At 50.8% G+C, this 17,109-nt stretch overlaps 5 protein-coding genes across 5 annotated transcripts; 3 read left to right on the forward strand and 2 right to left on the reverse strand.

Moving 5' to 3' along the window:
- Nucleotides 1–786: 786 nt before the first annotated feature.
- NCS57_01440700 (AAA-12 domain-containing protein) lies at nt 787–2,297 on the forward strand (the record flags this gene model as incomplete). Its single annotated transcript, XM_053064011.1, has 3 exons — nt 787–1,572; nt 1,621–1,822; nt 1,876–2,297. The coding sequence occupies 3 exons, from the start codon at nt 787–789 to the stop codon at nt 2,295–2,297; spliced, it is 1,410 nt and encodes a 469-aa protein (XP_052907344.1).
- A 1,332-nt stretch (nt 2,298–3,629) lies between these two features.
- Nucleotides 3,630–4,884, forward strand: NCS57_01440800 (uncharacterized protein; the record flags this gene model as incomplete). Its single annotated transcript, XM_053064012.1, has 6 exons — nt 3,630–3,973; nt 4,023–4,169; nt 4,218–4,246; nt 4,312–4,435; nt 4,484–4,595; nt 4,648–4,884. 6 exons carry the CDS (start codon nt 3,630–3,632, stop codon nt 4,882–4,884), a joined length of 993 nt encoding a protein of 330 aa, XP_052907345.1.
- A 2,983-nt stretch (nt 4,885–7,867) lies between these two features.
- On the reverse strand, nt 7,868–8,470 carry NCS57_01440900 (uncharacterized protein; the record flags this gene model as incomplete). The annotated part of the gene is made up of 3 exons (XM_053064013.1): nt 7,868–8,011; nt 8,064–8,170; nt 8,230–8,470. 3 exons carry the CDS (start codon nt 8,468–8,470, stop codon nt 7,868–7,870), a joined length of 492 nt encoding a protein of 163 aa, XP_052907346.1.
- Nucleotides 8,471–10,415: 1,945 nt separating this feature from the next.
- NCS57_01441000 (uncharacterized protein) lies at nt 10,416–12,424 on the forward strand (the record flags this gene model as incomplete). The annotated part of the gene is made up of 3 exons (XM_053064014.1): nt 10,416–10,668; nt 10,723–11,103; nt 11,160–12,424. 3 exons carry the CDS (start codon nt 10,416–10,418, stop codon nt 12,422–12,424), a joined length of 1,899 nt encoding a protein of 632 aa, XP_052907347.1.
- Nucleotides 12,425–12,905: 481 nt separating this feature from the next.
- On the reverse strand, nt 12,906–15,844 carry NCS57_01441100 (CENP-V/GFA domain-containing protein; the record flags this gene model as incomplete). Its single annotated transcript, XM_053064015.1, has 4 exons — nt 12,906–14,095; nt 14,870–15,236; nt 15,276–15,515; nt 15,641–15,844. 4 exons carry the CDS (start codon nt 15,842–15,844, stop codon nt 12,906–12,908), a joined length of 2,001 nt encoding a protein of 666 aa, XP_052907348.1.
- Between the last annotated feature and the right edge of the window lie 1,265 nt (nt 15,845–17,109).

A 17,109-nucleotide genomic window follows, 5' to 3' on the forward strand; every position in this document is an offset into this window, starting at 1 on the left:
AGATTATTAACAGTACAAAACAAATACAAGTATTAGAATAGTAGTAGTAAGAATTTATAAGAATTTAGTATAATACTAGTATTAATTCATGTAGAATTTCATATACCGCTCGGTGTGCTCCGGCTAAAAACATGCTTGCTGGCTAAGCACGGGACAAAGCAAGTCCATATTTCTTGATGAAGATGGTGCTATCTCCATGCCTGAAGCATTGGTCCCTTGGTTTGATGGGAGACCTCGTGTTCTTGGCTGCCGCCGGCCTGGTGATCTCGACAGCGCGAGGACCCTGACCCGTCTGACGAAAGTCAAGGCCGTTAACTCCTGGTTCGAAGGAGAGAAGGGATCCATCTATGAGATGGTCCACCTCGTCTTCCCGAAGCAAGAAGTCACAGCGGTTTCCAGACTTGCGGCAATTGACCGAGTGTTCAACTTGGTCTCCATTGCCAACACCGCCATCACCAAGGTCGATCCCGCTGTCTTTAGTTCGAGTTTGCCTGGAGCCGAGGTTAAACTTCTTCACCAAGCCTCCGCCTCCATGGCAGAGCCCGCTAGGACTTCCAAGATTGGAGCGAGCCTCACTAAGGAGCAGCTGTTGAAGCTCTAGCAGGTCAACGCCAAACGTGCCTTGCAACGAGACGTGGCTCAAGGACAATCTCTGGCTTCTCTCGCGACGGATGCCTTCCCGCCCATTCGACGCATCGGCTTCCTTGGCCGACACCGTGAGGGTTTGCAGGGGCAATCCTCGACCGGGTTCACGACAGGGTTCACGACAAAGACGGGGCAGTATTCATGAATGTTCTCAGCAAGGTTCCCCTTGGCATCCTGACGATTGTTGGTTTTGCTGGTTCCAGCAAAACTGACTTGATGGCGACAACGATCCTGCTTGCGATGGGTGTAGGGCCTGTCATTGTCTGTACACCGACCCACGCTGCTGCCAGCAATATTGCCGCGCGTGTGAACAAGCTTGCTTCACTCGCCTACGGGAAAGTCGAGGAGCCAATGCCGGTTGTTGTCCGTGGATTCTCGTGGAAAGTCGATGAGCTACGTGGCAAGACCTACGCCCTGGGGGGAGGACCGGTTGATGCAACTCATGACAACTGGGAACATCCACTGTCTATGGTAGACTGGATGCAGAGAGTCTTGCGCCCTGAGAATCTCAAGCCGGGCATTGTCAAGCCAGCGTCATACGAGCTGGCCAAGGACGTGGAGAAGGATACCAAGATCGTGAATCTCAAGGACACCCTCCACAACCAAAAGGGATGGACTGTTGCCCACAGTCAGGCCTTCCGAGACCTTGCGACCCGGATTTTGGAGGTTGCTGATACCGTGCGTTGCACTACGCACGCATCTACCAAGCGCATTCTTGCAGACTGGGCACGGGACAAGGCACAGTCCACGTTCCTTGGTGAGGCCAGTGCCATCTCGATGCCTGAAGCGTTGGTCCCCTGGTTCAACGGGAGACCTCTTGTTCTTGCTGGGGATGTTCGACAACTGCCGCCTTGCGTGATGAACCTTGGACGGAAGAGCTGGACAGGCGGCCCCCTCAACTTCTTCGACAAGCATCAAGAGATCTCGGTTCTGGAGCGCATAATGCGCATGCAATGGCCGTGCTGAAGCTCGCAGCGCCAGAACCGCATCGTCAATGGGGGGTTCGATCTGGCAAGAGAGATCTTCTACCCGGAGCTTGGCGACAAGTTTGAATACGGCCACCAATGGGCCGTTAGCAAACGACCCGGTGCTTCTCAACTCGAAAGCTGGGTACGTCGGCGGTTCCCCGAGATCAAGCCCTCTCCAACGGGAAAGATCTGGCCCGTCTTCATCGACTGTCTTCATACAGTAATGAGGACCATCGACACTTCCCGTGTCAACTACGGGCAGGCCAAGATAGCGTTGGCGCTGATGGAAACGCTGATCAAGGCCTAGGGACCAAGTTTATGGTGGTTTCGCCCTACAGGGCTACCAAGGCCTACCTCGAGGGGCTTATCTGGCAGCGGCTGGATAAGAGCACCAAGGACTCTGCCTTTTACAAGGGCCTTTCCAATGTCCAGGTCAGCACCGCCAACTCCTTCCAGGACAAGGGAACAGGTGTGGCAATCTTCTTGACTACGGCCACCCAGGAGTCAGGCCCGGGATTCGTCAAAGATGCTCGGCGATTCAATGTTGGTGTAAACCGCCATGTTGACTTTCTGTTTGTGGTTGGTGATATCACTACGATGGAACCCGTCAAGGAGAGCAAGGAAGAGCTCATGGTGTCTGAGCAGGGAGGACGGGTGCTGGCAAGTGGCAACATGAAAGGTTAAGATATGCGCTGCTGATAATTACACTTCTTCATCTCAAGTATAGAAAGGGAGTGATATTGATGTTGAGACGAGAGACGCCAACGGTCAGGCGCCTCTGCTGTGGGTCACGACAAAAGGCTATGGGGAGATTGCTGGCTTGTTGGTAGAGAGTACGAACTCCAAATGGACATCGTCAACAGCCAGGGACCCACGTATGTGGAACGCATCAGGGGGACGAATTGCCATTTTGAGATGCTAGACGCGGCTTTTCAGGATGCTTTGCACTCTTGAAATGGGCCGAAAGGAACAGGCTCCCGATCTCATGTCGATACATGCCGATAACCAAGTCTAGACTCTCTGGTTATTCGGCGGCTTCTTTCTTTCACCTCATGTTCGCCAAGGATGCTGTTCTGAGTGTCCCCAGTTTCAGCCGGCGCATGGACCGCTTCCTCGAGAGCTACCAAACGCTATTCAAAGACCCTTGTTAAGATGTCCCGGAGACGATGCTTCAGGCATGGAGACAGCTAGACGCATCGGAAGTTTCACCCGATTTGACTAAGCCTACCAGTTATGTCTGAGTCCCCGATAAATATCCCTGAGTCTCGGCGTCCAAGCACAAGGTTGACTTTATCCTGTTTGTGGCTTTTCTAAGCGAGAGACCTGCCTGCCACGATCATCAACTTGAGAAGTTGGTCCCGCCAAGGGGCGCTAGCAAAGCCACACAGTCAAAGCAGAGCAGGGGTGAGCGAGTCAGGCAAAAAGGGACTCTGAGGACCCTCTGGCTGTGGGCATTCAGTGGTGGGGAATTACTCGACGTTTACGGGGTAAACCCCGCATCAACAAAAGCTGAACTGACGAACCCTGACGGAGGAGCCAATATCGGACTCGGGCCCCTTCTATCACTAGCTAGTTCCAGTACTTGAGACTGGCAAGGCCGGGGCTGCCGGCAATTCAGGATGAACTCCGGAGTATGTGTCACCTCCCACTCAGGGGCACCCTTATGTACATATGGTCTGGCTTGATGGCGCTATGTCCACGTGGATGCAGCTGAAGTGACAGACGCCAACGGTTCTTCAATCGGCAACAGGAGCCGCACTGACTCTCTCCCCTGACAGATGGCGTTTTCTGTGACAAACCATCCTCCGGAACCGCAAGCCTAGCCTAAGCGACCCTGACCTAACGGGCTTTACCAAACCGTCTTTGGGTCGGCCGAGGTGGTTAGGAACGGTTTATCAGCAGGCAATTTCCAGGTGACATGTCCAGGCCACGTGTGGTAGGGGGATATAATTGCAGCACAAGCCTTCCCTGTTGGCCTGGGTGGTGACACCCGTAACTTTGAACCACAACCTCACGATGGCGTTGACGTCCGATCTCGCCTTTGATATTACCGTCACAACGATCTGCGGATCGCTGATCCTGCTCCGATGCGCATACCGAGCCTTTCGTCGATGCAAAGTCCACCAAACTTGCCACAGGACATGGCACGAAGATGATGTCTGGATGGCCTTCTCGCTTCTCCCCCTCATTGCCAGAACGACCTGTATCTGCGTATCCTTTACCCTCAACCCGACTCACGGTCGGGACTTTCCGACCAAGGCCGAGGCTGCTTCGCAAGGGACGAGTGTTGAGGACATACAAAATGCTCGGATCGCGTCGCTTCAGTTACTAATCCCGTCGCGTCTCTGCTACGCACTCTTGTATGGTCTCGTTGGAACATGGTCCTTTGGTTGATGCTAACAGCCGTAGCTTGTGGTGCCTTAAGCTTAGTCTCCTCTCCTTCTACTCCCGATTCGTCAGCAGCAAGGCTGTGATCAGAGGTTTCTGGTGGTGCATCGTCCTCAGCTACATTGCAGTGCTTATCACCACCCTGCTCGAGTGTCGGCCCATGTCTTTGTAGGATACATGACGGATGCTTATTGAGTACACTGCTAATATTGCTAGGATGTGGGAGCTTGGCCCCAAGAGTTCACGTATGTCCCATGCCAGCACCCTTCATCAACCGTTGTTGCGACATGGCAAAGTTAACAATATGCAGAACCTGCTTGCTCTAGAGCCTTTGCCAACTTGATCACGATGGGTGTCTTCAACATAGTTTCCGATATCGCGCTTATTATCCTACCTTTTCCAACGTTGCGCACTGTGCAACTGGATCTGAAAACGTTATTTCGCCCCAAAGTCTCACGCTTCCTCTGCTAACGACATTTTAGTAAACTCCAACTTGGATTCCTATTCAGCCTTGGTGGCGTGGTAATTGTGATTACGACACTGCGTCTGCCTCTCATCTTGAACCAATCGTTATCGCAGAAGTCTCGATCAATTGTGCGACAACCTCCCCGTCTCCTGAAAGGCTTGGCTATTAATTTGACTACAGTGGGCTGCTGTTGAAATTCTTTGCGCTTGCATAGTTGCCAACACATCCTTTTTCTACGCCCTCCTTCGAGATCTTCAGCGACGACACGATACTCAAACTTCGGCAACAAGAAGTCAAATAGGCCACTTCTACCTCCAAAGCCTAGATTCAACCAAGAGACCCTACGAGAACACCGCATCCAAGGCTACTGGCAGTGATGGCGAGCTGATAGAGGGTCGGCAGGGGATGGCATGTTGATGATGAAGCGAGACTGCTGACCAGAAAGAGTAAAAGCTCTATAAGGTGTCTACTCTGTCGATAATACACTAAATAATAATTCGTGGTTAATGATAACTTATTCAAGCCGAACAGGACTTATTATATCGGTAATGCTGTTTAAACTTAGCACTTCTATGTAGCAACTTTGCTCGCTGCAAGCTCTTCTACGCTGTAGCTAGTTGTCGTTGTGCTTCTGTTTCCACTCAGACACCATCCAACGGCCTCAGCATAGTCAAACCCAATCTTCACCAGGATCTAACCCTGCCAGTATTGCGCCGACATGAGATCAAAAACATCAGACTCCTTCGCATCAATGCGCTGGGGTCATTCCCTTCGGCACGGCTGCTCCTCCAACACCTTTCCGAAGCAGCCTCCTCATACCTTCTAGTTCAAACTGACGTGGACCTGTGTTGAATAGCAGCTCGATCTAATTGGTCAGAGTAACCCCACTTTAGGGGCGACGCGCTTTTCAACGGACGCGTTTGGTGATGCCCTCCTTCATAATATCCAGGCTCTTTCAACTACGGGCATTCATGGTTCAAGGCTACCTAAGGCGCCCTGCATAGTATCAAAACTATCTGTTACTCATTTTCTCCCCCCTCAATTCTTAACAGACCAGAGAAAAAGCCATGGACTCTAATCAAGTCTCGTTCTTACATCTTCCACAAGAGCTCGCTGAACACATTCTTGACCATTTACCACTCGAGTCCATCCAAAGCCTCAGGCTAGTAAACAGGAATGTGCATGCATTGGCCTCTGGACCACGATTTCATCGCTTCTTGACGCGTCAGACGACAAATGTTACGCCCTCGAGCCTATCTTCTATCGAAGCTCTCCGCAGGCATAAGTTACTAGGCCGTCATGTCCGCCATGTGCGAGTCATGGTCGAGACGCTTGCGATTGCCTCAACCGAGCACGCGCAGGCTACTGGGCTATATTACCCACCTGAGTCTAACCTTAGGAACCGACATGGTGATTGCGTGGTCACACAGTTGGATGGTCCAATGCAGTGCACTGAGCAGCAGCGAAAGAAATTAGAATGCAATCTTGAGTGGATGAAGTCTCACGGCAACTCATATGACATTCCAGTGTCAGCGGAGGACGAGATTGTCAATCGACTTGCGTCAGTCTTCAAATGGCAGCAAGACTCCTCACTGGATACCATAGAGCTGGATGCCCGCTTCGTGGACGGGCCAGGTCTATTCTCGGGACCTGCTGCCCGCCACATTGAACACTCAGACCGGCTGCGGCTTTGGGCTTGGGCCTCGCGGGTTTACCGCTTGACAATGGCAGCCTTGTGCCAAAGCGGCGTCAAAACTCGCAATTTGCACATATTCAGCAACACGACAGGTTGCAGTGTTCCGTCTTACGATATAACGGTCGGCCTACCAGAGCTGCTCAGTGTCGGTCTTGCTGGATCACTAGGTTTGCTCAAATGCGTATCCTTGAGTTTCTCCACCCGGATGGACCACGGCTGGGAGCAGTTAGAAAAGGTCTATGGCCAGAAGGCTGGCAGTCGAGAGAGACGCCGGCAGCGACTGCAATGGCAACAGATCTGGGACGAGCTTGAATGGCAGGAGATGCACGGTGTTGCAACAGACGATGAAGAAGACACTGATGACAGTGATTGGGACTCAGATCCGGAGTACGATTCTGGTATTCCTGTCGAGAAAGGGTCGGAGATACGAGGCCGCTATGGGGACACTATGCCTCAAGTCCTCTGCCGAGACAACTTTCCTGGCATCGCCCTTCTTCTACGTCACATGCCCAACCTTGAAACGTTGGACCTGCATATGTTCCAAACTCTCGAGTATGAGTCCTACGATGGAGGGTGTAGACTGAACAAATACAGCGCAGTCTTCAAGCACATCGTCGAGCTAGGTCACCGTTTCCCTCTGTTGAAGACTCTGGTTGTTCGTGGTCTTTGCATCGATCCCAGCGACTTACTCGTTTTCATGGAGCGTCACCCCAAACTCGAGAACCTCGAATTACGCAGCGTTACACTTAGCGTCTCAACAAGGCAGACATCATGGATGACATGGAACAGTGTCTTGAGCAGCCTATGCCGTGACGCGGTCCGCCAGGGTAGTGCGCTTTCCAGGGTCTTCTGCTCGAACCTCTACGTTACACCGTTCTGGCTAAGGGACCCTTTGCACTATCAAGTGAACTTGCTGCGGCGAAATGAGATGCCCAAAGAAGAATGGATTGAAAGGTGGTGGCTAAGAAGACGAAAACCGGTACAGGGAAGACGATTTGGATCACTCATGCTCTCCACTAGAGAGGTCCTTAGGGATGAATTTGAGCTGGACAACGTGTTCGGGGAGGTGGAGGAGGTGGCAGAAAGTGATGCCCAGAAGAACGTCAATGCTGGCAACTTCCCCTCCAAGCAGATGACAGTGTTGCAGGAAAACTGCTATGGAAGAACCTATGGTTAATAGTGGACGGTCTGGCCGAGGACTCACTGTTACTAATCCCTCTAGAAAACAGCAAAAGCTCAAGTAGACTTGGCAGCTTTGACTGACCCTCTAGACATAGTAACAAAACAGTTATTGATTGCAGAAGTGCAAGTGGAAATGCTCGATCTCGCCACAATCAGACTACTTGACTACATACCTGCTCGTTGGTTGAGATAATTACATGTTGTCATGAGGTATGAAGCCGGAATTCCTCCACCCAAGCAACTAGGCTTCCCCCCTCCAATGGATCATGAGTTGCCTTGGAATTGTATACATATCAAGTTTTGCTTGCGCCACTACTAGACTCTACAATCACATCACTGTTTATCGAGACGTTACTGTAACATCTTCGTGGCCACGACTGTTGTAAAAAGAACTGTCCAAGTACTGGCACATTACTTGAGTTAAATAGAGTGCCGAGTGGACAAACAGCGAAACGAAGTCCCCCCAGACCTAACCTTCACCCACAAGAGAGCTTTCTCATACAGCTCAGTCGCACACGGCATTTAGAAAGTGTGAAGGTAGTCACCGATGAAGCTATTGCCCAGCTTGCTGACGGCATCCGCAATCTCTCCAGCACCGAACTGCCTCGCAAGGATCTTAGCCCACTCCGCAGCTTGACCCTGGATAGTTGTAATCATGAAGCGGTGCTATCAGTGTTAGTAAGGTTTCCGGGTTATGATGCACAGAAGAGCTGCTTACCTGGTATGGTTTGTTGTCCTTGTCATGGAGGGCTACCCAGCGGCCGTCGCCATTCTTGTTCTTCTGACCGTACTGGAACCGGTCACTGATGCTGACAATCCAGGAGTCTGGGTAGTGCATCAGCCAACGTGCCTTCACCAAGGGATTTACCAAGCTGTGCACTTACTGCCCTCCCTCCTAGCAATCTTGCCAATGTAGTCATTGCTACCTTCTTCCTTGTAGAAACGGTCCTGGACAAAAAGAAGGACGTCGACGTTGCCCTTGGACTGGTTCTGGGCTCGGACGACATAGTAGCGAGCAGTGCGGGTGCGGAAAGACTGAGACCACTGAATGTCCAGGGTCGCGAGCTCAGATTCTGCACTATAGGCAGGGATAATGAGAACATCGCCTTTAGTGGGGTAAGACATTGTGAAGGCTTGGATGATGAGAGAAGTGTTGAAGTAAGATGAGCTTGACAGTGGGTAAAGGACTAGATGGCTTTGTTGTTGGGAAAGATTTATGTTGAAGATGGGGAGGTTTATATACACTGATTTTCCAAGTGCTTCACTTTTACTGAGCAATAAAAACGCATATCTTTCAATCTGCTCTGCAGTTGATGAACGCAAACGCGCATGCTCCCAATGCTGAAAGTCCTTTGGCTGAACAACTCCACCACCACATTGCGCAAGATCATGATGAGCCCCTCATGCTTGGAATGGGATTGCCCAGCTCGCCACCTCTATACGAGGTATCCACCGATCATAAGTCTAGACTTCACAAGTTTTAAGCCCTCTCATCTGCCGAGAAACGGCCTGTGATGTGGCTTGGCGCCTCGAAATGCCATGCCCGCTGTGTGGCTAGCTGGCGTGCTGGCCCGTCACAGCACAGGTTTCTCTGGAATGCAGGCGCTTACCCCACGCACGACTCAAGCTTGTTTTGGGTTGGGCACCTGGTAACGGGTAACCACTGTGGCTGGCTGATGATTTTCAAGGCGGGCTCCCTCAAACTAAATCTGGTTAGAAGGGATAGTTCCATGTGGATGAATTGGATGTCTTGACTAGCATTAAAATAGACAAATAGACCAGGACTCCTTCTGAGGCGGCAGCCTGGTCGTCATTGCTGCAAGCCGTCGATATGTGACTATGCATGATATCGGACATTGGCAGGGTTCATTGCGAGTCTAAGCATTGACGTCTCAACGCCATGCATCGAGTATACACAACATGAAGGGCACGTGTTGATATGGCGTGCTGAACATCCCTGATGACATGTTTTGACTCAATTAAACATCTGGCTACCACATAATTTACTAGACTGCTTCTATTCGTTTGTTTGGATCATGGTCATGGCGAATGTCCCTTCACGAGTACGCTGATAACAAGCCATGAATGGAGGCCTCTCTTCTGTTTGTGAGAACGTGGCCACGAAATCGAAGGAGAGGTTGGTGTGACCGTTCTTGCTAGTCTCCCCGAGAGGAGACCACGCTACTTGGGAGTGACAATGGCGTGTTTGAGAGGCCGAGCCTATGTCATGAATATCCAATGTGGCAGCTAAATCTAATAGAGTTGCATGTCTCCCATCTCGCAGGTGACATGGCTGAGAGCGCACAGATCTCTTCGTGCCGCCGCTCTCCTCTTTTACTACGGCGAGGTCTATTTTGAGAGACAGAACCTTCATAGTATTCTATAGGAGAGACTTTGGAACAGAGAGTAGTGTGTGGCTTGCTGATCTAGACCACAAACCGTCCCGTCTGCCCCACCTAGCCATCGCGTATATTGGTGTATGCAACGCTTGCAGATGATGGTTTCGATCGGTTGAAACACTCTGCAGGATTTTATGAATCTTGTACTATCATCGAAAATCATGCACATACCAGCCTACCATGTAGCGGGCACAGATCAGAGCGCAGACCAAAGGAAGGATGGGCATGTAAAGGCTACGCTGCTAAGCCCAGAACCCCTCTCCAAGCCTAGAACTTCATGAGGAAATCTTCGATAATTGCGACAAGACAGGCCAAAGTTACTTTTATTGGCATCAACCTGACGTCTCGGGGCTGATTGAGGCGGCTCGAGCCCGGAAGAGATCATCCGAGAAGGAAGGATCGCAGAGCTAGCCCTTCTCAAAGCATGGCGAACAAACTTAGGAGGCGTCTAGAGGCAAATGGTGGCTACCTGACTCTATCTGGACAGCTAGGGGTAATCAATTGACCGGTTGGGACCAGATAGAGAGAGGGTGGTTTTCCAAGTATAAGAGATCTGGCTTTTGCTGGTTGGGCTGATCACCTCAACCCGACAACATCATCTCTCATCTTCTTCACTATAGCTTACAAAACACAATATTTACTATCTTTTAAACATTTTCAAGCCTGGAGATATGGCTTCTGCAACGTTTGCAAACGTCTCCAGCCGGCCAGCTGCCTGGACCCTTGGCCAACCGAGCTCGGCTCTGCCAGTCGAGGCTGTCGTTGATTCGACTACATTCACCTCAACCGAATCCAACTCCACTGGCTTCACCTCGAGTGGATTCACCTCGGCCGGGTTCCAGAAGCTGTCCAGCTCTTTCACCGACAAAGATGGACTCTCCAGCGTCGACTCAACTCTTCTCCAAGATGCTGGCATGATTCGCTGTAAGTGGCAACTAAATAGAGACAAAGGGCCTGGACTGATGTTATGCTTCTTAGCTATCGTCAAGATCGAATCGCGCTTCGAAAATACACAGACCGGTCACTCCATCTGGAAGATCGGCACAGGCTGGCTCATCCGTCCCGACCTCATCGTCACCGGCGGTGATGTTGTGTACGATGCCGAGTACCAGCTGGGCGCCGCCACGCAGGTCAAGTGTTTCATCGGCTACCATGCCAGTAGCTCCTCGGAGATCCAGCCACGCTATGGCCAACGCGTCGTGACCTCCTCCGAGTGGATTGATGGCTCGGAGAAGCGATCGCGAGACATTGCCTTTATCCAAGTCGCCGAGCCCTTTGCGATCAAGGGCTGCACTTGCAAGGCGCTTGAACAAGTCAGACTTCCAGAGCCTGAGGTTGTCCCAAAGGCTCCTATTCAAGGTTTGTGATGTCAGAGCCTGAAAAGCCAATTGATTCTAACGATGTCTTTCTACCAGAAGAGCCTGTCGTGTCCGAGTCCAAAGAGACTGATGTCCCTGTCCCCCAACTCGAGCAGCCCGAGCCACAGTCCGAGGTCACCCAACCCGAGGTCATTCAACCCGAGATCACCCAACCCGAGATCACCCAACCCGAGATCACCCAACCCCAGGAACCAGAGCTCAAGATCCCGTCTGTGTCGGTTCATGGGAAGACAGATGATGATGGCTTCGTTAACGTGACCTCCCCGGCCGCTGACACCACCGCGGATCCATTCTACGAGGTTCTCAAGACGGTGGCTCAGATCGATGCAAAGACTCTCGATATTGAGTCTCCTCTTATCGACGAAATTGGTCAGTTCCTCAGCGTCAGCGCCGGATCTTTGCTCCGCTACGTCGTGGGTGCTGAGCCGATCTCTACCGGCGAGAAAACAAGGCTTCCCGGTGTCTCAGAGAGAGCCCTACTTTCCGAGGCGTCTCTGCAGGCTGTCCTGGCAATCGAGCAGTCCTCGGAGTTGAATGAGATTGTCGAGCACATGCGACAGACCTGGACTGCCAATGCGCCCGAGGTTGACCAAGCTGCCACCCTCATTGTGCCATATCTCAAGGAGCGTGCCCAGCACATTACCGAATACCACTTGGAGGATACCAATGAGCAAACTGTGGGGTCCAAGACGCTCAAGCGCCGACCCTTGGCCATTAGGCTCTCGGCAGGAAGCGAGGGGTCCAAGGACTTTGCGAAGGGTCTCTTTTCGCCAACCATCCCCCTTGCTGGCCGAGAGCAAGTCTTTTCCTCCCTGGGTCCGGTCCTGAGAGATGCGATCCTCGCTGTTGAAACGCTGGTTTCTGAGACCGGCAAGGCTGCCATCAATGAACGTGTTCCGAAGCTGTTGGAGAAGTCGCGTGCTGTCAACTCAACTCAATCCGATCTGGAGGCCACACGCATTCTAATTCAACGCGCGATCATGGCCGATGCCGCCTACCAAGCCCTTGCAAGCCTTTCCGAGCAGAAGCTGCAAGCTCTCCAGCTGCTTCCACTCGGTTCTACCGTTATTGAACACGAGTCCATCTTTGACTTTATCAAGAGAGTCATCCAGAAGACTGGACCCGTGGCCTTGCATCCCACCAAGCAGGCTGTCAAGAAATTCATCCCACTGCTTATCGACGCCCCATCCAAGCAGCCGGAGCCTGCTTCCAGCGTTACTACCAAGACTACTGTGCATCGGCTTGCCCTTCGAGATGTCCTCCGCGAGGATAAGGCTTCTCCCAATGTCGGAATCTCTTAATGAAGCGTCGTACTTCTTCGGCTTGGGGACACAATTGATGACAGGCCTACTCTTGCTGAGGGACGAGTTTGCTATGATGGCTTGATTGAACGATGCAGTGCTTATTGTCGGATGAAGAAAACAGATAACAGAAAAAAAAGTGTAAAAAGAAATCTCACAAAAAGTTGGAAGTGGGTAATTGGGAGGCGAGTAGGGGGCCCTTGACGATCGATCAACTTTGGTTCCGGCCACATCCGGAAATTTTCCTTTGTAAATGAAGCATCTCGTGTCTTTTTGTTTAGGTAATGCTAGGTTAAGTTCTGCCATTTATCAATAATAAAAAACCCAGAGTTGCAACTGAACCATTGTCGGATTTTGGACGTGAGGTTTGGCTTCTTATCACACGTGCACTATACTCCTGTTAGGTGCTTAAATTGCTCATGGCTATTCAAGAAAAATGTGCACCATCTACACTGCCTATAGATGCCCGAATCTGCGAATCTCAAGTAGACGGAAGCCGGGCTCTAAGTATATCTTCCTTCATCCCATTCTCTAGTTCATTGATCAACTCGGATGCCACCTTTGCCTCCGGGCCCGTTCTTCCAGTGTTAACCTCCTCAGCGAAACTGACTCTCCCCTGCCACCATTCAAGCCAGCTCTCAGCTCTCGCCCCATCTGGAGCTCGAAAGAGCCCGACACTAATGTCAATGACATCATCAAGAGACTTCTCATGCCAGAAAATGGTGGCACCGCATGTTCCACAAAACTCGCGCCTCACGTTCGGTGATGACGAATAGCTCGTCAAGATGCCCGGGGGCAGAGTCGCAAAATCCAATGGGACGATGGATTCTGTTCCATTCTTTTCGGGAACATGAAAAAAGATGTTAGCCCTAGGAACAAAGGCCCATGTTTGGACTTCAAACCCAGAGATGAGGCGGCATGATCGACAGGCACACGTTCCGGCGAGATATTTGTTGCCGTTGTCTTGAATCCACCACTTCTCATCATTGGGGTTCTGCTTTGTGTGTTCATCCGTAGTTTTGTATGGGAACATGAGGTCGGTAAAGTCGCGGCGTGGCACACGGCTGTCACCGTTGGGACGAGTGATGTGAAACTTGACGTTGCCACAAGAGCACGAGGCTTCGAGGGAGTCGCTAGCAGGCTTGACCGGCTGAGGATTGGGCCTTTTGGCCTCTCTTCCCTCGAAATGGCCGTCTAAACTCTTGATCCAAACGGAAAGCCCGCCATCCTTGGTGTCGGACACATATTGGTGTGATGTAAATCGCCCCAGACTTGAAATCTGTACCGAAAGACAAGTGACTGCGCCTGTCGCTGCTCCCCAATCAAGAACTTCTTCCTCAATTTTGACAGCTCGAAAAAGATGACAACCGCATGTAGCGCAAAAGTAGCGTGTAGATGTTCCAGTGGGATGATAGGTCTTCAAGGAAGGAGAAAGATCAGGGGCAAAGATGGGATAGTAAGACGTGCATAACACGCCCGAACTGTGTCGGCATGTATCGCAATGGCAAAGAGATAGTGGAATGTCCATGCCATCTTCAGCCTTTAGATCGACTTGCTGCGAAACAGCACCGCAAAGGCAGCTCACTTGTAAGATTGTGGCATGCATCGAATCGTAAAGCGCAGCCTTCAAGCTCTTACAAGTACGTATGCGATGGAGATTTGCAAAGTATGCTGGGATCTGTAAGAAACGAAGGATAGCCACATAAGAGAACTTGGTAGACTTAAATTGCGTTTAGAAGACTCCATATCGGCAGTCATTAACCCGTAGCGATTTTTAGATTCGTTTCTCCTCCCACAGGCGATACCTCGGGTAACGTCACCCTTGGAATTTCGGGGAATATCGCTCGAGTCGTTTCGTACCCTTGTTGTGGCAAGCGATGATTGGAAGGGCTCCGAAATGCTCCGAAGCTTCACACCTCCAGGCAACGTTCGATCACCAATGATCAACTTCCGGACTTAGCAGTTACCTAACTCCGGATCACTTTTATGATTGGGCGATAGAGAAGCTCAGGTAGTGACAGAGAAGCCTCTCAGTGGACGACACACCCATCGTAGTTAGTTCTGTAGAAATTGATTCTTGACTGGCGGTTAAGTGACATTCTCCGAAAAGCTTGTTCGTCCTCAGTCCGTCCAATTCCATCTTCAAACCAACTTGGCATCATAGCCATATGACCGAATATCCTCCTACATAATGGAGGTAGTATTGAGCTTTGATGCCGTCATGTATTGATAGTTGTATCTTTGCTGTTACGGCTGGCGGTCTCTTGTAGACTCATCATTGGAGACAAGAAAAAATGGGGGCACCGTACGTGGTATCAAAAGCTCTGCCACTCATATTCTCACTCCCAGCTGCCAACATGCCACCAATCCGAGCTTCAACGTCCCAGATGCAAGCCCCGGGATCGCCTGATCTCGAAAAAGGAACCCCCCTGTCATCTTTTTTACTCTTAGGACCGATAATACACCAGTCATCAGACTTGATGTATGTGTCCGAAATTGGTTGACGGGTGACAGACACGACCTCCTTCGCCACACTAGTTGTCAGGCCAGTGGTGCGCCCATACTTGGCAACTATGATCGCCGGCTCGCCCAGGGATTTTGACTCGTATTCAGGAGGGGGTTTCTTCATCTCGGTTTCTGAAATGGTAGCTCCGAGCTGCAGATTGTTTCTGGTCGAGTGAACCCAGAGTTTCACCCGGGACTCAAATCCGTCCGCCTTCGCAGCAGCTGTTATTGCCTCGACATCTCCTGGGGTGACGGCGACAGGATTTTCAAGCGTATGTAGTGGAACATGGTGCTTATCGGTATGGAGCTCAATTAGTGCCCAGTCACGCAGTCACTCGACACCTACTGCATAGGTGCCATTGACCTCATTGCTCAGCTTGTGAGAGAAAAAGACATGACCAAAGATGCGACTAGTGTGATCTTCAACGGACGCCAAGGCCTGCTTGGCTTGGTCAAGGAGGGCAACCTTGGCATCTAAGACGCTCATCTCCTTTCTTTTCTCGTCATCGGGGATGACCATGTTCGCCAGGAGCGTTTTGAGCACTCTAGATTGCTCTTCTGGCTGGTGATCAATGCTATCATATCTCTATGGGCACTATAGCTATGTTGAATCATTGCTAATCGAGAGGCAGGGTCTGATTCATTACAGAGGTAGTCCTCGTTTGGTTGATTCTCATCCAATACCACGTGCCGACAGGTCAAAACTAAAACCTTGCCGGTGCCTCTCTCAGGAAGGTAGAGGCACTTGGTGCCTTCGTGCTTGGAATGATCTAACCATGCGATAGAGACCTCAAGACCAGTAGAGAAAAGGAGATTGATCTTGACCGGGTAAATGACGTCTCCCGAGTGTGGCCGCTGGGCGCGCAGGGAGGCAGCTGGTGGAGAGGCCAGTCGAACAAGAGCTGCTTCCTTCATCTTAACTGGGACATCTCCAATCCCGTACCGCTGTAGGATCCGGTGGCATCGTGCCACTACAGCATAGGCCCGGTCCCAGGACGTGGATTCTTCTCTCACCAAAGTAAGGAGCGTGACAGGATGATCGAAGTGCCGTCCGGTTCTCTGGTTGCTCCTTTCGTAACCGACGCGCAAAATATCGATGACATTTCAGTCAGTATTACTGAGAGCTCCCATGGTGTCCCTCCATCCACTTTGCTGTGATTATATGACAACCCACGGGATCCAAGGCCTTGCCAATTGGCCACCCATTAAACTGAGGCTTCCATAGATCCAAACTCGATCGAGTAGTTTGCTGACGCGTAGTCTAAGCCCTCTCAAATACGGTGACTTTCAATGACTTAAATATGTAAAAAATAATGCTGAGATTAAATAAAAGTATATCATAAAGATGCATAATATTCTGCAAGTCTTTTATAAATAAGTAAATATTTTAATTTAATTTCATGAATATGCTTACCTAGGAAAGGACGCGTGTCTGTTTTTGTTTTTACCTTTGGTAAGGTCAGCTTCTTCTAGCCATTCTACCGCCGAAGTTATTTCAAATGGGACTTGAAGGTAAGCCACTTTATGGCGTTTTTCGGCATTGGGTTTTGATGCCGTTCTGAATTGATAACTGTGTCTTTTGCTGTTGTGGCTGATGGACTCTTGCCATCATTGCAGATAATAACGATAAAGGGAGGCCCGTAGATCTCACGAAGGCGTGTCGTTCAGCCATTGGCATTTCCTGTTCATTAGCTACCAGAGACAAGGCATTGTATTTCCCGATCACCGTCAAAGGCGTAAGAGGTTGGCGGTATGTGCGTGGGTAAACCTGACAAGCCTAGTGTGTCGTAGTGAGTGTGGTCTGGTAGGTAGGTAATTCAAAGTATCATGGCAAGGAAGTGACGTGGTAGGGATTAGAGATGGAGAAGCTTACTGCGCCCCGCCCCACACGGCCGATGGCCCGGAAGCATCGGCAGACTGACGGTATGGTGATTACTGTACATTAGTTAGGTTGTAGTTGACGGAGATGATATTCTCCACGACTAATCGACCGGCATCTTGACGCTAGGGATGGAGACGGGCGAGATCACCGTGCTGACCAGCAAAGGAAGTTGCCTGAAGATTGACTTGAGCTATAGGGACGGGTTGGTTCGCTACCTACGGAGGCTTCTTGAAAACACAGACAAGACAAGAATATATGCTGTCGAGACCTAGCAAGCGAGAGCTAGATCATCACGGAG

This window comes from Fusarium keratoplasticum, chromosome 12, assembly GCF_025433545.1.
Source record: "Fusarium keratoplasticum isolate Fu6.1 chromosome 12, whole genome shotgun sequence".
Lineage (NCBI taxonomy): Eukaryota > Fungi > Ascomycota > Sordariomycetes > Hypocreales > Nectriaceae > Fusarium > Fusarium keratoplasticum.